This window comes from Procambarus clarkii, chromosome 51 (genome assembly GCF_040958095.1).
Source record: "Procambarus clarkii isolate CNS0578487 chromosome 51, FALCON_Pclarkii_2.0, whole genome shotgun sequence".
Classification (NCBI taxonomy): domain Eukaryota; kingdom Metazoa; phylum Arthropoda; class Malacostraca; order Decapoda; family Cambaridae; genus Procambarus; species Procambarus clarkii.
Window position 1 is genome coordinate 13,898,217 of NC_091200.1, and position 21,586 is coordinate 13,919,802.

The following is a 21,586-nucleotide window of genomic DNA, read 5'->3' on the forward strand; positions in this document are numbered from 1 at the left end:
AGCCAAGTTTTCCTGAATTAATATATTTACTATAATTTTTTTCTTATGAAATGATAAAGCAACCCTTTTCTCTATGTATGAGGTCAATTTTTTTTTATTGGAGTTAAAATTAACGTAGATATATGACCGAACCTAACCAACCCTACCTAACCTAACCTAACCTATATTTATAGGTAAGGTTAGGTTAGGTAGCCAAAAAAAGCTAGGTTAGGTTAGGTTAGGTAGGTTAGGTAGACGAAAAAACATTAATTCATGAAAACTTGGCTTATTAGGCAAATCGGGCCTTGAATAGTAGGCTGAGAAGTTCGTTCTGGCTATTAGGTACGACATATATATATATATATATATATATATATATATATATATATATATATATATATATATATATATATATATATATATATATATATATATATATATGTTGGCCTCTGCCTCGCTGCAAATACACCTGTATTCGGTGTGGATTGGGGCAGCGAGGCGGAGAGCCACGGCAATTCGGAGGGCCTGCGGTGTGAGACGGGTGCCGGTTGCTGACATTTGGGTTGCTAATAGGAAATCACCTGCATGGGGAGCTGCTACAGCTCTAAGTCGGGCAGTGTCATGTGGTGTTGTCGCAGCTTCTAGCAAAGTCGCAGCTTCTTGGTCGGCAATGGGGCGATCCCAGCTGGATTGCTTATGGGCTTCAGAAGGTGGTGGTTGGGGTGCTGGTCCTGCGAGAGAGACCCATTTGGTTGTGCAGTCTGTGAAGCTGGGATCATGTACCCCTGCCTGTTGAACTAGGTGCTCAGGTAGGATTTCCTTCACCAAGTTGTCAGACCCCACTGAAGAGGACAGGAACGCTGGTACAGCAATTTGTGTTGCTGTGCGCACTCCAAGGCCCCCGAGTCTGACAGGAAGGGAGGCCTGTTTCCACTGTAAGTCGCTGAGGGAAAGTTTGAGGGCTTTTTCTAGTGTTGATTTCAGCAAGCTGTCGTACTCTTCTAATTTAATATTGTTGAAAGATGGCGAACATCTTAGAAAGTAGGTCAGCCTGGGGAGGGACAAGCATCTGGTGATGAGGTAAAGTGCATCATGAGCATCGATGTCTTCAATCCTCTCGTTCATCCTCTTCAGGTCAGTGATCTTCTTACCAAGGACCCCGTCGATGGCATTCCTTCCAAGTGGAGCACCTAGGAGTGTGCTGTCCTCAGGGTTGGTTGTATGAATGTCAGGCAAAACAACCTTAATTTGCTCTATTGCTATATATGTATTTTTTTGCTATATTGCTATATATATATTTGCTCTATTGCTATTGCTTTATTTGCTATATATATATACATATGTCGTACCTAGTAGCAAGAACACACTTCTCGGCCTACTATGCAAGGCCAGATTTGCCTAACAGACGGAGTAATTTTCTTTATTTCCAATAATTTTTTCCCAAATAGTTTATTTAAATTATTATTATTATTTTATATTAAGACCATAATTTATTGACTTAGTTGTGTTAGTTTAGGTTAGGTTATGAGAGGTTAGGTTAGGTAGGGTTGTTTACGTTCGGTCATATATTTACGTTAGTTTTAACACAAATTTAAACAAATTAACTTATACCTAATGAAATGGAGAGATTTATCATTTCATAAATTTTTTTTGAAAAATATATAAATTCAGGAAAACTTGGCTTATTATACAAATCGGGCCTTGCATAGTAGGCCAAGTACGACGTTCTGGCTACTAGGTATAACATATGTCTATATATATATATATATATATATATATATATATATATATATATATATATATATATATATATATATATATATATATATATATATATATATATATATATATATATATATATATGTCGTACCTAGTAGCCAGAACACACTTCTCAGCCTACTATGCAAGGCTCGATTTGCCTAATAAGCCAAGTTTTCAAGAATTAATATATTTTCTCAAATTTTTTTCTTATGAAATGATAAAGCTACCCATTTCATTATGTATAAGGTCAATTTTTTTTATTGGAGTTAAAATTAACGTAGATATATGACCGAACCTAACCAACCCTACCTAACCTAACCTAACCTATCTTTATAGGTTAGGTTAGGTTAGGTTAGGTAGACGAAAAAGTTAGGTTAGGTTAGGTAGTCGAAAAACAATTAGTTCATGAAAACTTGGCTTATTAGGCAAATCGGGCCTTGCATAGTAGGCTGAGAAGTGCATTCTGGCTACTAGGTACGACATATATATATATATATATATATATATATATATATATATATATATATATATATATATATATATATATATATATATATATGTGTATATATATATATATATATATATATATATATATATATATATATATATATATATATGTGTATATATATATATATATATATATATATATATATATATATATATATATATATATATATATATATATATATATATATATATTAGGAGTATACTGTGAAGGTTTTTGACAAGGCGATCCAGTGAATGCTGGTACACTGATACAGTGAATGTTTACAAATGAATATGAAGGAAGGAGTGAAAAACCTGACCTAGAGAACAGCCATCTACACCTATACCTCACCTGGAGTAGTGGTTGTAGCGGCTGTGGTAGAAGGAGAGCCCTTCAAAGCGCTGCTGGTACTCTGCCGGTGTGTGCTGCCGGAGAACACAAACACCTTTCATCAACTCATTATAATATAAACAATTTCAAGAACTCATCCTCCTGTTTAAATAGTACTTTTTGTAGCTATGTGGATCATCGTACATACATAGACGTAACGGACAAATACATAATAGACTTTTGTATCATTCACTTTATAGAGTCCGACAAAAATAAAGCTAAAAACCAAACTTCAATATTCCTAGGCCTAGTATAGCACATATATGCACTTAGGCCTCAGATAGCTTGTATTAGGCCTAGAAAAGTTAGGTTAGATTAGGTTAAGTTTTCTTTGCAACATTCAGACAATGTTGTAATGCAATGTTCTTTGCAACATTCAGACAACACTCAGCCCCCTGTTTAAATCCCTAAACATGCTAATCATAAACTTACTCCTCACATTCTCTTGTGCCATTTACATGTACAAAACCTTGTTCCTAAATGCAAATCCTGATCTGAACCCCTTTCTTGACAGATGTAATAGAACACCGGAAAATCTGTGTAAACACTATATGCAAATAATGGGACCTAGTCTATGGAACTCACTTCCCTGACGAATTAAAAAGCTGTCCCCCCCCCCTTATTCAAAAGTAACATAAAAAAGTACCCAATTTATTCCTCATAGTTTCCAGCCCTGTGCTTCACACTCGCACTGTAGCTTGTGCTACACACTCCCCAATATATGTGTATAAGCCATGCAATTTCACCAGTGTAATCACTGCTATCATCTTACATCATGGTTGTTATGTTGAACGCAAATTTTGCTACAATGTACCTATTAATAATCTCAAATTATGGTACAATGTACCTGTTAATATTCTTCAAATGTTGCTACAAATTATCTGCTTAAAAGTATCAGATTCAGGACCTTCCCGAAAAGCTATGCGTTTCAGTGTCTTTACAAGAATGTAAAAACATCAATGCTATGTACTCTCATAAACCCTTTGTACCTTCTTGTAAATATATATATATATATATATATATATATATATATATATATATATATATATATATGTCGTACCTAGTAGCCAGAACGCACTTCTCAGCCTATTATGCAAGGCCCGATTTGCCTAATAAGCTAAGTTTTCATGAATTAATTGTTTTTCGACTACCTAACCTACCTAACTTTACCTAAGCTAACTTTTTCGGCTACCTAACCTAACCTAACCTATAAAGACAGGTTAGGTTAGGTTAGGTAGGTTTGGTTAGGTTCGGTCATATATCTACGTTAATTTTAATTCCAATAAAAACAAATTGACCTCATACATATGGAAATGGGTAGCTTTATCATTTCATAAGAAAAAAAATAGAGAAAATATATTAATTCAGGAAAACTTGGCTTATTAGGCAAATTTGATCTTGCATAGTAGGCCAAAAAGTGCGTTCTGGCTGCTAGGTACAACATATATATATATATATATATATATATATATATATATATATATATATATATATATATATATATATATATATATATTTTGTGACGATAATCTCTTTCAAGAGAGATTGAGCCTGCTCTTCCCTACATCATTACGTCGTACATACAAGATACTATATAGAAGATACGTCCACCAGTATCGCCAAACGTTTTGCCCAGGAAGCAAATCGTACCCTGCACACCCCAACACCTGGCCACAGTCCGCCGTAACCAGCAAACTGCTCATCATCTGCCTGCCTGTTGCTGATTGGCTGGTGTCTCGTCGCACCTGCACTCACCACCACCACCGCGAGTCGACGTCTGGGCAGCAGCACGCCAGACTCGTCAGAATATCTTTGTGCTCCTTGGAGTTGACATCTCTCGCTGGTAGACTAAGCCTTGGCTTTCATGTACTAAGGGAGGTGGCAGCTTGAAGCCAGTATTCCAGCACCCATTATTTTATTTATATTGCTATCATTATAACTTACTTGTCTTAGAGTAACTTTCATTGCCAGTGATTATTCATGTTATTTTGTTTGTTGACCAGTGTTGAATTTTATGAGATTGCCTTTATTCATGTCTTGTTTTCTAGAGTAATTAAAATTTCATTGTTTATATACTTGTGTTTTGTGTGTCTTCCCATTACCTTACCACAGACGAAAGGACAAACTTTTCTCTTTTTTTTTTGTGATGTGACGAGGCCCTGCCCCTGTTGTAATCCACAAGTTAGTAGGAATTATTAGCTAGAGGATCATTACTACAACACTTAACGAATGATGATTGGAAGTTCATGTAAGTAGACAGACTATGGATCACATATCTAAGAAAGGTCAATGGATTAAGACCGAAGCTGTTTAGCCAAATGATTAATTCCTGGAAAGAGGAATTATTCTTCGTCAGGCTTCTAGGAACAAGATTACCTCTCTAGGGATAAGGTTAATCGGATTATACCTTCCTTGAGAGGTGGGGTGAAATGGTTGAGGGAGATGGCTGACTGGAGGCAGTCTGATTGTGGAAGTTGAACGAGCAAGTCCTTTTGGATCCCCGGTTGTGGCAGCAGCGAAGTGTAGCAGACAGCTATGCGAGAGCCTGTTGTGATCTTAGTGACCAAGTTAAGTCTGCAGTATGTGAGTATTGAATGTAAGACTAACCGGGTGTGGAGCGTTGTAGTAATCATTCCGTATTAGGGACTTAGGCGGAAGTTACGAGTGTGGGTGGTGATCGCGGAGGTCAAGTGGTCTAGGGGTATTGGAAGTGTATTGACCTAATAGAGTATGTTAATTAATATAGTATTATTTGTCAGAGTCTATTCTTTGTAATTAAATGACAAAATCCGACGGCCTTTAAATACCTTCCGTATGTTCATTCATTGTGTTCCAGTACAAACCTAGTGGTACGCCTCAAGGGTCTGGTGTGTGTAGGAGTACACGGTGGTAGTAACGGGTGCTGAGGCAAGGTGTTATGTGTTGTGTAATCGCTGTGTTCGGAATGAACCGGGGTTCAGCGTCACGACATATTTGGTGGCAGCGCAAACAGGTTTGGAACACTTTGAGAGATGAAGGAAGTGTGTTACTGGTTTAGTTGGTGAGGGAATGTTCGGGAATTGGTAGACGTCGGGTTGTGTTCAGAACGGTGGATATTGGAGTGAGGAAGGGAAGGTGTGTGGGCCAGTGAGTGGCCATAGTGGGGTGTGGGGCCAAGGTGTGTGGCCAAGTGGAGTGGCCACGTTGTGCGGCAGGGAAAGGTCCCCTAAGGGGTGGAAACAGTAGTGTGGATAACTGATAAGTGACGTTGTTAATGGAGGCTTAAAATTATAAGTGATTCTAGTGAGATTAAGGGAATAAGGCCAAGTAAGGTTACTGTACGGTAAAGCGTCAAGCTGGTTCATACACGAGCACATAAGGGGCGAGTAGCCATGACGGGTACGGGTAGTAATAGGGGCGCCAGTGGCCAGGCCACGAGTAATGTCGGTCAGGGTGAGAGTGGTGATAACACGGCGGCGTTGCTTACGGCGCAGGCGGCAGCGTCAGAGACAATTGGGCAGGTTGCACAGTGGTTGAAAAATGTGTTGAGCACGCATGAGACGACTAATGCAGGACCTAAGGTATATGGAGACATACCCACGTTTTGGGGCGCCAAACGGGATTCGAAAGGTCAGTTACTGACGGATATTAGAACATTTTTCTTTGCTCTAGAGAAGGCGACTAGTGTGGGGTCATGGTCGGATCAGGCAAAGATTGCATTGGCATATTCCAAGGTGAAAGGGGAAGCAAAGACCCTGCTCAACTCTGCGGAAATTAGAGAAATAAATAGTTATAGCGAGTTTAAGCAGGAACTGATAGATCATTACGATGTGCAGCACGATGCAGTAGAACTAAAGGCTCAGTTAGCTGCACTTAAACGAGAACCAGGGGAACAATTAAGGGCGTTTGGCCATAGAATAAGACTCTTGGGTGATGTGATTGAGCGGACGGAAACGCAGTTCACGGGGGTAGTAAGAGATTCTATGCAACGGAGTGTTTTTTTCGGTGCATTACCGCGGGAAAGTGCGTTACACTGCAGGGAAGCTAAGTCTTTTAAGGAAGCGGTGAAACATGCAGTGTTTTGGGCGGAGAATAGCCCGACACATAAACTGACAGAGGATGACATTTTCAAGGAAGTGTCCCCTAAGGAACAGGCAAATCTAGCAGACACGCAAGAGAGACAGGCTCAGCTCTGGGCCCCAGTAGCTCAGCCAGTGGAGGATGGACCCGCGGCGGGGGTCACACATTCCAAGGGCAAGGGGCGAGGTGCTCCTCGACGTAACAATAATAAGGGCTGGGAGCCAAGGGTGTTCCAGGGACACAATACGAGTGGGGTGTCGTGGGGACCCCATCAGGGTACTCGTGGGCAGCGAGGAGGCTATAATCAAGGGGCACGTGGAGGCAGGTTCACTCCTGCTCCACCACGATACTCGCCTGCTCAGGGAGCAACAGGAATGTACCACCAGAACCAGGGTACCGGTAGAGGGTATCCCCGGGGAACGGGGTACACTGCAGGTAAACACGAGCCAGACCGACCTAAGCAGACAAAAGTGTGTAAGCTGTGTGGTGACGGTGGTCACTTGGCCTGGCAGTGTAAGCTTTTTGTTCCGCCTAATTACCCAGTGTGTACAGTAGGTGGTGGCGGACAGTGGTTGTGTACCGTCGGGTCGGGTCATCCCATAAAGGTGCATTTACGGTTAAAGGGCACTATCTATACAGCCTTGGTGGACACCGGTGCTTCCGTGTCCATCATGAGTCGTAGCGTGTTAGGATCAGACGTCAGGCTGATACCTAACAACAGGAGATTAACGGCGGTGGGGGATAATGCGTTGCGGGTGTTGGGTGAGACAACTGTGGATTTCCAGCTAGAAGATAGATGGTTTAAACATAGTTTTGTAGTAATACAGGATATAGGGCTGAAACATACCAACATTATCCTGGGAATTGATTTCCTCGAAAAATACTCATGTACCATAGCGTTCAGCGCAAGGGGGAATAAATTGGTATGTGGGGGTCAAGCGGTAGACGTTAACAAGGTGAGGAGTAGAGAAGGAGTAGCAGTAGTGAGGGGTAACTGTGGTAACTCGGCTGGGGACCAGAATATACAGTGGGCAGTCACGGTACCCAAGGATGTCACCATTCCGGGAGAAGCATCCTTAGTGATTAAAATGGCATGTAAAGCCAAGGGAGTAGACGTTGTGCAAATTGAGCCATTAGATAATCCAGCAGGGTTGGTGATAATGGAGACTATTGAAGACATAAATGAAGGGGTAATTCGGTTGAGGGTTTTTAATCCCTCTCGGTGGCCAGTCACCTTGAGTAAGCATGCACAGGTAGCGTGGGCGCACCCTGTGGAGGAGATTATTGCAGCCATGTCAGTAAGTCAGAGTGAGGGCGTTGGGGACGCCGTGTGTTGTGTTGAGGGCGTTGGGGACGCCGGGTGTTGTGTTGAGGGCGTTGGGAACGCCGTGTGTTGTGTTAAGGGCGTTGGGGACGCCGTGTGTTGTGTTGAGGGCGTTGGGGACGCCGTGTGTTGTGTTGAGGGCGTTGGGGACGCCGTGTGTTGTGTTGGGGGCGTTGGGGACGCCGTGTGTTGTGTTGAGGGCGTTGGGGACGCCGTGTGTTGTGTTGAGGGCGTTGGGGACGCCGTGTGTTGTGTTAAGGGCGTTGGGGACGCCGTGTGTTGTGTTGATGGCGTTGGGGACGCCGTGTGTTGTGTTGAGGGCGTTGGGGACGCCGTGTGTTGTGTTGAGGGCGTTGGGGACGCCGTGTGTTCTGTTGAGGGCGTTGGGGACGCCGTGTGTTGTGTTGAGGGCGTTGGGGACGCCGTGTGTTGTGTTAAGGGCGTTGGGGACGCCGTGTGTTGTGTTGAGGGCGTTGGGGACGCCGTGTGTTGTGTTGAGGGCGTTGGGGACGCCGGGTGTTGTGTTGAGGGCGTTGGGGACGCCATTGGGTGGTGTAGTGTAGTGGCGTTTGGACGCCTGGTATGGAGTGTGGTGTTGTGGAGTATATGGTGGCGCAGGGGCGCCAGGTAGTGGTCGGTAAGGTGAGTATTGGCGTAGCAAGGTCGGTGCGTTAGGACGCAGGAAGTGGTTGTGGGGATGTGTGGCGTTATATTGAGGTCATCAGTGGTTGGGATGACCAGAGGTAATGGTGTGTCGGAGTGGGTAAGTCTTATGGATAAGATGAAATGTGGATAATTGCCGAGTTGGTGGCTGCACTAGGCGAGCCAAGTCGATATATCAAGCAACACTCATAAAAGACTAATAAAAATTCATTATTCTCATTAAAATTTTCATTAATTGTGTCGGAGTGGGTAAGTCTTAGGGATAAGATTACAATGTAGAATTTCAAAATTTCAGGTGTTGGTGGTTGCAGTGGACGAGCGAAGTAGATATACTAATTTCTTATTAAGTTGTTACAGGAATCTCGCTAGAGGCGAGCCAGTGGCAGTATGATGTTTTATTGACATAAGTGTGAAATTATTTTAATGAGGTATTTATTGTGATAATGTATGTGTATGTATATACTGTATATTACCTCATCGGCACCATTACTGAGTGTTAGGCTTGAGAAGGTCCCCCGGGATCATGTCACAGAGCTTCAGGTAGAGTAGAAGGGAAGCTATGAGGCTACACTCAGTAATTCTAGAGAAAAAAAAAAGGGGGAGGAAGTGAAGCCAACGTGACGTTATAGGCGAAATTCGCCCCCTGACATCAAAGCAGGGATAAGGGCCAGCTGCAATGGTTTTGCAGCTGCGCTCAGGCTATATACGGGGAGAGAGTAAGGAGCCGAGGGGGTTACGTGATAATGGGATTGAGCCAGGGGGCTCCGAGGGAATATTTTGCAGGTACAGCGGTCGGGAAGGTGTGAATACAGGTGGACACACTCTGGGCGGATGGGCCTAGACCAGAGAGCTGTGAGGTATCTACAGCGTTCTGGGATTGGTGCCCTGGAACGAGACGTCAGCACAGACCCAAGGGAACATGACCCTGGGGTAGGAATCTCCTTTGCTCTGGAGGCCAGGATCACGTTACCTCAGAGCAACGATGGGACATTAACAACATTCACCAGGCTGGACAGCCTGGGTTTTGTCTGGGTCATGGAGGATCTATGACCTAGCAACCATGGGACACAAAGACAAGAGAAGTGAGGCTGCCAATTGTGGAGGAGGCCAGTGGAACATTGTGTGATCATTGTAAGCCCTTATGTCAACAGTACAGGGCAAGATGTTAAATTATAATTACTAAGGATGAAGAACCTTAGATATATATGTGTTGTGTATATATTAATGACTAGTGTCATTTCTGTTTAAGTGCCAGCATTCTGGTCCATGTAATTTTATGGTTATGTTTGTATGTAATTATATGTCAGCAGTTTAGGTATATGTGCATTGTTGGAGATGGGAAAAATTATTACATACTATTTTACCTGTGCTATGATGTGAATATAATGTATATGTTGGAGAAGTGTTGTGAGTCATGTCGGGGAAAATTTTAATTTAGTTCATCGTGTGTATGATGAACTTATTGGATGATTTTTTAGTTGTACACATATGGTGGGTGCATCCTCCAGGTCCTTACACTAATGGAACCATTGCAATGATGCATATGGGGACATATGCGTGTTTAAGGAGGGGAGTGGTGTTGTAATCCACAAGTTAGTAGGAATTATTAGCTAGAGGATCATTACTACAACACTTAACGAATGATGATTGGAAGTTCATGTAAGTAGACAGACTATGGATCACATATCTAAGAAAGGTCAATGGATTAAGACCGAAGCTGTTTAGCCAAATGATTAATTCCTGGAAAGAGGAATTATTCTTCGTCAGGCATCTAGGAACAAGATTACCTCTCTAGGGATAAGGTTAATCGGATTATACCTTCCTTGAGAGGTGGGGTGAAATGGTTAAGGGAGATGGCTGACTGGAGGCAGTCTGATTGTGGAAGTTGAACGAGCAAGTCCTTTTGGATCCCCGGTTGTGGCAGCAGCGAAGTGTAGCAGACAGCTATGCGAGAGCCTGTTGTGATCTTAGTGACCAAGTTAAGTCTGCAGTATGTGAGTATTGAATGTAAGACTAACCGGGTGTGGAGCGTTGTAGTAATCATTCCGTATTAGGGACTTAGGCGGAAGTTACGAGTGTGGGTGGTGATCGCGGAGGTCAAGTGGTCTAGGGGTATTGGAAGTGTATTGACCTAATAGAGTATGTTAATTAATATAGTATTATTTGTCAGAGTCTATTCTTTGTAATTAAATGACAAAATCCGACGGCCTTTAAATACCTTCCGTATGTTCATTCATTGTGTTCCAGTACAAACCTAGTGGTACGCCTCAAGGGTCTGGTGTGTGTAGGAGTACACGGTGGTAGTAACGGGTGCTGAGGCAAGGTGTTATGTGTTGTGTAATCGCTGTGTTCGGAATGAACCGGGGTTCAGCGTCACGACACCCCCAGCTTTTGAAACAGCCGAACACCAACGCTTTACCGTCACAATATATATATATATATATATATATATATATATATATATATATATATATATATATATATATATATATATATATATATATATATATATATATATATATATATATGTATATATATGTCGTACCTAGTAGCCAGAATGCACTTCTCAGCCTACTATGCAAGGCCCGATTTGCCTAATAAGCCAGGTTTTCCTGAATTAATATATTTTCTCTATTTTTTTTCTTATGAAATGATAAAGCTACCCATTTCATTATGTACGAGGTCAATTTTTTTTATTGGAGTTAAAATTAACGTAGATATATGACCGAACCTAACCAACCCTACCTAACCTAACCTAACCTATCTTTATAGGTTAGGTTAGGTTAGGTAGCCGAAAAAGTTAGGTTAGGTTAGGTTAGGTAGGTTAGGTAGTCGAAAAAACATTACTTCATGAAAACTTGGCTTATTAGGCAAATCGGGCCTTGCATAGTAGGCTGAGAAGTGCGTTCTGGCTACTAGGTACGACATATATATATATATATATATATATATATATATATATATATATATATATATATATATATATATATATATATATATATATATATATATATATATATATATATATATATATATATATATATATATATATATATATATATATATATATATATATATATATTATTTAATATGACCGAAAAAGTAAGATTAATAATTCTAACACGAATTTTCTCGATCTTTCTTACGTTTCTTTTCACTGTTGATGGTAATTCAACAAACAATTCTCCAAAATTCATTTTTATTTCTAGTCTGACGCGACACTTGAGCGCGTTTCGTAACACTTATTACATTTTCCAAGACTTTAGTTTACACACACACACACAACTTTAACTGAATAGAGCTTAAACATCCGAAGCTATTTGAACCACTTCCTCGCCGGCACTCGGATGGTAATCTTGGGCATTGCATTTTATCAAATCACCTCATTCTTTGGGGCACACGTGAGGAACACAAATGCGAACATTCCTGAATGGTCCCCAGGACTATATACCCATACTTCCCCGCCCAAGATTACCATCCGAGTGCCGGCGGGGAAGTGGTTCAAATAGCTTCGGCTATCACTTCCTTTTTGTTCGGTCGTGATGGTCAAGTGGATTAAGGCGTCCTGTAGTTACCAGTTGCGTTCCTCCTGGGAGTATGGGTTCGAGTCACTTCTGGGGTGTGAGTTTTCAGTCATATATGTGTATATATATATATATATATATATATATATATATATATATATATATATATATATATATATATATATATATATATATATATATATATATATATATATATATATATAAGTAAATAAATAAAATCAGTCCAAAGAACTTTTTCGGTTTGTCCAAATTCAATAGTGCCGATTTGTACTTTCTAATTGCCTTTTACGTCAATGTACGTACGTTGGTCCTCATCGTTACTACAAGTGTTACCTGAACAGGAGGATGGGCTGAATTTCAACGTGAACCCCGAGATAAGCTCCAAGACTCAATACAGAACAAATTTGACTGAGCGGTGAGGATATGTTGAAGGAGCTGTTGCGGCTCTGTTACCAATGGTATTTCTATTAGGAAATTTCTTATCTCCTTGTAATTTCCCTTTCGGTATTTGTAACAGAAAACCTGTTGTTTTCTGGTTCTTTCCTTGTGTAAGTTATCCCAATTTCCATCAAATACGCAAACATCAATACACTCTGATTACTCATTCCCCACGTGGCTTCCACATTTATATCCCTTGACCTGGTATTCACTCTTTAAGAGTGAATAGCTGGTCTAACTGGTTCATCATTTACGTCTTATTCTTGTGGGTCCTCTGACACGTTGGCTTAACAAAGTTTCTTGTTGCCACGCCCAGTAGTTTAACTCTGTTAAACAACTGGGTATCCCTCTTTCCCTACTGTTCATTGTTCTCCAAATCTATCATTCTTTGGTTGAAGTTTTTCCAAAATTAGAAGACGGGATCAATTCCTATGGGCAACAGAGGCTGCCCTTTCTATTATAGTAGTAACAGCCATGCTATTTCTTTCATACTCCTCTCTAGTCTTCTGTCATTTAATGGAGAGTGATAAAATACTGGTACTACTCTTTTTGGTCTTCCTATTGTTATGATACCTGTTATGTAGTCTATCTTGAGGTTATCTTGAGATGATTTTGGGGCTTTTTAGTGTCCCCGCGGCCCGGTCCTCGACCAGGCCTCCACCCCCAGGAAGCAGCCCGTGACAGCTGACTAACACCCAGGTACCTATTTTACTGCTAGGTAACAGGGGCATAGGATGAAAGAAACTCTGCCCATTGTTTCTCGCCGGCGCCTGGGATCGAACCCAGGACCACAGGATCACATGTCCAGCGTGCTGTCCGCTCGGCCAACCGGCTCCCCATTCTATGAACCATTCACAGCCTGGTATATCTGTCTCTTTGAAACTCCACTCTTTTTATCAGTGGCGGGGGGGGGGGGGGGGCACTCTTCCATCTCCCTTTGTTTCCCTCTCTTTATTACAGTGTAGTTTTTGGAGAACTATCACATCAGATATGACATCTGACAATTTCATTTCAGTGAGGGCTATTGCATCTGGGGGTATCTTCTTGTGCACTTTCCCCAATTTCACTGGTATTATTTGTAATTCCATGTATCTCTGAGTATTTAACTCTGTAGTTAACTTTTTTCTGTACAGTTTCATACTTGGTGTCAGTTCCACTGGTGTAGAAGGTTACTCTGGAGGGCAGGGAAAGTCTAGGATGGGTGGGCAGGGATGGCCTGGGATAGAGGTGCAGAGAGGGCATTAGGTAAAAGAACAGTGGGAGGGACAGGAGATAGTGGGAAAGGGAAGGAATGGGGTGAAGAGGGGTCTCTATGGAATGGGATCTGAGGGTGGTGTTTAGGGTAGGAAAATTTTTAATAGTTGGGACGGTGGGTTGTCTAGTCTTCAATTCCATTTCTCTTTGGGTTTGTCATCATGTCAGTGGAGAGTTCCCCACTGCTGTCTGAAGTTACTGAGCTTGTGGTTTACCCCAGTCCCTTCCCTCTCCTTGTGTCTCTTCCTTGCTTATTTTGACTTTGTTTTGTGCTTCTTTAGGTAGGGGTTCCACGCTTGGGCAGCATACTCAATTATAGGTCTCACAAGGAAAGGCATCTTTGTCGAAGTTCTTGAAGGATAACCGGACGTTTGCCAGTATGGCGAATGCTGCTTTCGTTATCATGTTGGTGTGTGCCTCTGGTGTTAGATCTCCTGTTTTGTTCACATTTATGTTTTACTCTTTTTTTAGAAGTTGGAAGTTGCCTTCCTTTCATCCTGTCCTGTGTTCGAGGTCTTCTTGCTCCAACTTCTATCCTCATAACTTTGCATTAGTCAGGGCTAAAGTCAAGTAGCCATTTCTCAAACCATTTCTGGAAATTGTCTAAATCATTTTGTAATGCAAAGCAGTCTTCCTCAGGTCTGACTCGCCTCATTAGCTTAGAATCATCATCATACCTGGATTCTTATGAGCTTACTTCCTCTGTTAGATCGTTTACATATATTTGGAAAAGGATGGGCTTCACTGCCGACCCTTGAGGCACTCCACTCGTTACCTCTCTCCCTTCTCACAGCTCTCCTCTTACTGTGACTCTTTGACTACTTCCTGTAAGGTACTTCACCCACTTTAGTGCCTTTCCCGATACACCCGCAGCCTGTTTTTCTAGTTTGTATAGGAGTCGCGTGTCTATGCGTGTGTGTGTACTTATCTAATTGTACTTGCGGGGGTTGATCCTCGGTTAAACGGTCCCGCCTCTCAACTGTCAATCAACTGGTGTACAGATTCCTGAGTCTATTAGGCTCTATCATATCTGTATTTCAAAATGTGTATGAAGTCAGCCTCCACCACATCACTGCAAAATGCATTCCATTTGTTAACACAGACACTTAAGAAAAGTGCTTTCTATGTCTCTATGGCTCATTTGGGTACTCAGTTTCCACTTGTGTCTTCTTGTGAGTGTACCTCCTGTGTTAAATAATTTTTATCTGCCCAAACAATTTATCTGAGAGTCTTGTATGTGATGATCATGTCTCCCCCTAACTCTTCTTTCTTCCAGCAACGAGAGATTTAGTTTCCGTAGTCTCTCCTTATAGCTCATACCCTCAGCTCAGGTACCTGTCTGGTGGCATACCTTTCAGTATTCTCCAATTTGGTCTTGAGCTTGACGAGATACGGACTCCACACTGGAGCTGCATACTCTAGGACTGGACTGATATATGTGGTATACAACGTTTTAAATATTTGTTTGCATAAGTATCTAAAGGCTGTTCTTATGTTGGCCAGCCAAGCATATGCCGCTGATGTGGGCTTCAGAGGACAGGTCTGGCGTGATACCAATTCACAGGTCTTTCTCCCAGATTCTTGAAGAATCTCTCCCGGATTTTTGAAGGATTTCATCTCCCAAATGAAGCCTCGTATCTGGTCTCCTGCGTATCTGCCTTCTGTGTGTGTGTGTGTGTGTGTGTGTGTGTGTGTGCTCACCTATTTGTACTCACCCTATTTGTGCTTGCAGGATCGAGCATTGACTCTTGGATCCCGCCTTTCCAGCTATCGGTTGTTTACAGCAATGACTCCTGTCCCATTTCCCTATCATACCTAGTTTTAAAAGTATGAATAGTATTTGCTTCCACAACCTGTTCCCCAAGTGCATTCCATTTTTCCACTACTCTCACGCTAAAAGAAAACTTCCTAACATCTCTGTGACTCATCTGAGTTTCCAGTTTCCACCCATGTCCCCTCGTTCTGTTATTATTACGTGTGAACATTTCATCTATTTCCACTTTGTCAATTCCCCTGAGTATTATATATGTCCCTATCATATCTCCTCTCTCCCTTCTTTTCTCTAGTGTCGTAAGGTTCAGTTCCTTCAGACGCTCTTCATATCCCATCCCTCGTAACTCTGGGACAAGCCTCGTCGCAAACCTCTGAACCTTCTCCAGTTTCTTTATGTGTTTCTTCAGGTGGGGGCTCCATGATGGCGCGGCATACTCTAAGACGGGTCTCACGTAGGCAGTGTAAAGCGCCCTAAAAGCCTCCTCATTTAGGTTTCTGAATGAAGTTCTAATTTTCGCCAGTGTAGAGTACACTGCTGTCGTTATCCTATTTATATGTGCCTCAGGAGTTAGATTAGGTGTCACATCCACTCCCAGGTCTCTTTCTCGAATCGTTACAGGTAGGCTGTTCCCCTTCATTGTGTACTGTCCCTTTGGTCTCCTGTCACCTGATCCCATTTCCATAACTTTACATTTACTGGTGTTAAACTCCAGTAGCCATTTCCCTGACCATTTCTGTAACCTGTTTAAGTCCTCTTGGAGGATCCTACAATCCTCGTCTGTCACAACTCTTCTCATTAATTTTGCGTCATCCGCAAACATTGACATGTATGATTCCACTCCTGTAAACATATCATTTACGTAAATTAGAAAGAGGATTGGTCCCAGCACCGATCCTTGAGGTACTCCACTTGTTACTGTTCGCCAGTCCGACTTCTCGCCCCTTACCATTACCCTCTGGCTCCTTCCTGTTAGGTAGTTCTTCACCCATACTAGGGCCTTTCCGCTTACTCCTGCCTGCCTCTCAAGTTTGTATAGCAGTCTCATGTGCGGTACTGTATCAAAGGCCTTTTGGCAGTCAAGAAATATGCAGTCTGCCCAGCCTTCTCTGTCCTGCCTTATCCTTGTTACTTTATCATAGAATTCTAAAAGGTTTGTTAGGCATGATTTCCCTGTCCAGAACCCATGTTGGTGCTTGTTTACAAACCCAATGCTCTCCAGGTGCTCAACAAGTCTTAGCCTAATTATTCTTTCAAGTATTTTGCAGGGGATGCTTGTCAGTGATACGGGTCTGTAGTTAAGTGCCTCCTCCCTATCACCTTTTTTGAAAATCGGTACGACATTTGCCTCCTTCCAGCAACTGGGCAATTCTCCCGACATAAGTGACTCATTAAAGATCATTGCCAGAGGCACGCTGAGAGCCTGCGCTGCCTCTTTAAGTATCCACGGTGATACTTTGTCTGGTCCAACAGCTTTATTTGCATCCAGTGTTGTCAACTGTTTCATTACATCCTCTGCTGTCACCTCTATATCTGATAGTCTTTCATCTTGGGTAATCTCTTCTAACAATGGGAGCTGCTCAGGCTCGGTTGTGAACACTCCATGGAATTTTGCATTCAGTACCTCGCAGATTTCCTTGTCGCTTTCTGTATATGCCCCTTCTGTTTTCCTCAGTCTTGTCACTTGGTCATTTACCGACATCTTCCTTCTTATATGGCTATGTAGTAATTTAGGTTGCTTTTTCGCTTTGACTGCAATATCATTCTCATAATTTCTTTCCGACACTCGTCTTATGTTAATGTAATCATTCCTAGCTCTGTTACATCTAATCCTGTTGTCCTCTGTCCTTTGTCTTCTGTACTTCCTCCACTCCCTCCTGCTTCTCACCTTTGCTTCCTGACACTGTCTATTAAACCATGGGTTATTATATTCCCTCCTGCTTTTTTCCTTTATTGTTGGAATAAATCTCTCTTCAGCCTCCTTGCATTTCAATATGACTTGGTTCATCATACCTTGCACTGTTTTTCCTCTAAGTTCTTCCTCCCACTGCACTTCTCCCAGGTAGTCCCTTATCCTTCTGTAGTCCCCTTTTCTGTAATCAAGTCTCCTTTCCCTGACCTCTTGTCCTTTGGTCACAATTTTAAGCTCCATCATGTAGTCAAAAACTAGGACACAATGGTCACTAGCTCCTAGTGGTATTTCATGTTCCAACTGCTCGATGTCTTCTACATTCTGGGTGAAAATGAGATCTAATAGGCTGGGCGTATCCCCTCCTCTTTCCCTAGTATCTTCTTTCACATGCTGTGTTAGGAAATTCCTGTCAATAACGTCTACCAGCTTCGCTCCCCAGGTCTCCTCCCCGCCATGGGGATTCCTCGTTTCCCAATCTATCTCTCCGTGATTTAGGTCCCCCATGACCAGCAGCTTCGCTCTCATTCTATGCGCTAGAGTTGCTGCCCTCTGCAGTTCATCTATACATGTCTTGTTGCTGTCCTCGTACTCCTGCCTGGGCCTTCTACTGTTTGGTGGGGGATTGTAGAGTATCAAGATTACAATCTTCTTCCCATCCACTGTCAGAGTTCATGTATGAAGCTCGTGCTTTCATTGGTACCCGGATTTTCCAGCTCATCAAACTTCCATTTCCGCTTTATTAGTAGTGCCACTCCTCCTCCCTGTCTCTGTGTCCTTTCTTTTCTTATCACCTGGTACCCCTCTGGAAAGATTGCATCCGAGATCATGCCATTTATTTTAGTTTCCACTATTGCCACTATGTCTGGGTCTGCCTCACTAACTCTTTCTTTTATCTCTTCTGCTTTATTGGCTACCCCATCAGCATTGGTGTACCAAACCTTGAGACTCTTCTTGGAAACTCGGGTGTCAGAGTTCCCCCTTTCACCAGGGGTCTGGGGGGAACTGGGGGGTGTCTGGGGGGCAAGTGGGGGCTTTGGGGGTGAATGGGGGGGTGCTAGGGGGGTGCCTGGGAGTGCCTGGTAGGCGAATGGGGTCTGGGCATCTAGGGGGGTAGGAAGGGCATAATGGGTCTGAAAGTTAGGGGTCTGAATAGCATAGGGGGGTTGAGAAATAGAGTGAGACTGAGAGTCAGATAGAGGTTGAGAGGTTGGGGGGGGGGGAGAGGGATACTGAGGGCAGAGGGCTGAGATGAGAATGGAGCATGGGTGCTGGGAGTGGAAGAGAGGGTGTATTAGTTAGGGGGGAATCGGGGGTAGGTGGGGGTTTTGGGGTAGAAGAGGGGAAGAGGGAGATGGGGGAAGGTGTTAGGGGGTCACAAGGTGAGGGGGTTAAATGTGGGCTGGAGGTGCATAGGAGGGGTGAGGGTTGGGTGGGGTTTGGGGGTGAGTGGAAGAGGGGTGCAGTGGAAGCTGGGATGGAGTAGATGGAATTGAAGTCAATGGGGTAGAAGGGGCAGGGGAGTAGGAAGGGGTAGTTGGGGAGGGGAGATGGGAAGGTGGGTTTGGGGAGGGCATGGCTTGACCCACTGGGGTCGTTGACAGGTGTGATGTAGCAGGGGCAGGGGAATCGTTGGGGAGGTGCAAATGTGGAAGGGACAGGGGGGTTTTGGGGGGCTGAGGCAGGGGGGAGGTATAGGAGGGCTGAGTTGGGGAGGATGCGACCTGGGAGGTGACCTGGGAGGTGGCCTGGGATGTGACCTGGGAGGTGAGACTACCTGAGAGGCTAGTTCGGTGTCGTTGTTGCCATCTATTCTTGTGGGCTATTTGCTCATCTTTCGTCATAAACCTCTCTATAAACACATTGTAATGGGTTTCACTTCCTCTGAGTAAATGCTTGTTCCTCATTATGTACTCCACAGCCTCCTCATTGGAGAATTGCACCAGAACAGGTCTATTCTTGGTACAATTGTAAGGTCCAACCCGGCGGCTGATATCCACCTCGTGTTCTGCCATTCCTGCTCCAATACACCTCAATATCTCATGCAATTCGTATTTTTCCGTTTCTATTCTCTCTTGTCTTGTTGGTGCCCCAGATTCGAATAATCCATGTATTATAATAGACCGTCTCCTCAGTAATTCATTGTCATGCTGGTAGCCTGTCCCCTGGGGATTCTCCATCCCAACCGCAGTCACTAACCCATCCCCCACTAATCCTCTGTCCTTAGCCATGCTGTTAATCCTTCCTAATTCGTTTGTGATACGAGCACATTCCCTCTCCCAGTCCTCTCTTCCCTTCCTAATCTCTTCCTGAACATAGAGCATAAGTTCTTGTTTCTGCTTCTCTACCGCATCCTGTATTTGCTGAAATACCTCACTTTTAATCCCTTGGATTAGATCGTCCATCCAATCGCTCCTTCTCTCTACAAATTTTCCTATTAATTTGTCTATAAATCTGTCCTCCTCCTCATCCCTGCTTGTGATTGACCTTGACCCCCTTCCTGGTCTAGTCATTGCAGTAACAACCTAGCCAAAAAGGCGCTCCTCAATACCTTGCACAATCTACAGCACAAACAGGCGAGAAAGTACTCCACGCGGCTGGTCAAGATGTGAGCTCCCTGCGTCCCGCGTCACAGCTGGTGAGGTCACTACTGGTGAGGTCACTCCGGCTCCACAATTTCACAATACCACGATGTACTCGACACTTATTTTCAGTGGTGGTGTTTGTACTGTTTTTCTTCACTTTCTTGTGGTTTGAGTGAGCTTACTAGTTATTCAATCACTCATATACACTCATATACGCATATACACTGATTATTCCCCCCAATTCACTAGCTACGCAAGAGCTTCCCAGACCCTTCTGACCTCCGCGGCGGTCTGACCTCAACTGTGTGTGTGCGTGTGTGTGTGTGTGTGTGTACTCACCTAGTTGTACTCACCTAGTTGTGTTTGCGGGGGTTGAGCTCTGGCTCTTTGGTCCCGCCTCTCAACTGTCAATCAACTGATGTACAGATTCCTGAGCCTACTGGGCTCTGTCATATCTACATTTGAAATTGTGTAAGGAGTCAGCCTCCACCACATCACTTCCTAATGCATTCCATTTACTAAGACACTGAAAAAGTTCTTTCTAATGTCTCTGTGGCTCATTTGGGTACTCAGCTTCCACCTGTGTCCCCTTGTGCGTGTGCCACCAGTGTTAAATAATCCATCCTTGTCCACCCTGTCAATTACCCTGAGAATTTTGTATGTGGTGATCATGTCTCCCCTAGCTCTTCTGTCTTCCAGCGATGTTAGGTGCAGTTCACGTAGTCTGTCCTCATAACTCATGCCTCTTAGTTCTAGAACTAACCTAGTGGCATACCTCTGAACTTTTTCCAGCTTCGTCTTGTGCTTGACTAGGTACGGACTCCATGCTGGGGCTGCATACTCCAGGATTGGCCTTACATATGTGGTATACAAGGTTCTGAAGGATTCCTTACACATGTTTCTAAAAGCAGTTCTGATGTTAGCCAGCCTCGCATCGGCCGCTGATGTTATTTTTTGGATGTGGGCTTCAAGAGACAGGTTTGGCGTGATATCAACTCCCAGATCTTTCTCTCTGTTTCGTGAAGGACTTCATATCCCATTCGGTATCCAGTGACTGGCCTCCTAGTTCCCCCTCCTAGTTTCATTACCTTACATTTACTTGGGTTAAACTTTAGTAGCCATTTGTCGGACCATTCCTTCAGTTTGTCTAGGTCATCTTGTAGCTTCATACTATCCTCCTCTGTCCTGATCCTCCTCATAATTTTCGCGTCATCAGCAAACATCGAGAGGAACGAGTGAATTCTCTCTGGAAGATCATTTACGTATATCAGAAACAGTATAGGTCTAAGGACTGATCCCTGTGGGACTCCATTGGTGACTTCCCTCCACTCCGAGACCTCACCTCTCACGGTGACTCGCTGTGTCCTGTTGCTTAGGTACTCTCTTATCCAGTGGAGTACCTTCCCTTTCACTCCTGCCTG

General features: G+C 43.2%; 1 protein-coding gene across 1 annotated transcript in view; it reads right to left on the reverse strand.

Annotated features, from left to right (window-relative positions):
- Window positions 1-21,586, reverse strand: part of LOC123774536 (insulin receptor-related protein) — an 879,124-nt gene that overhangs the window by 34,054 nt on the left and 823,484 nt on the right. The window contains exon 26 of the mRNA XM_069303789.1: window positions 2,579-2,652. Within this exon, the coding sequence (XP_069159890.1) occupies window positions 2,579-2,652 (74 nt within the window). The remainder of the gene's footprint in view (window positions 1-2,578; window positions 2,653-21,586) is intronic.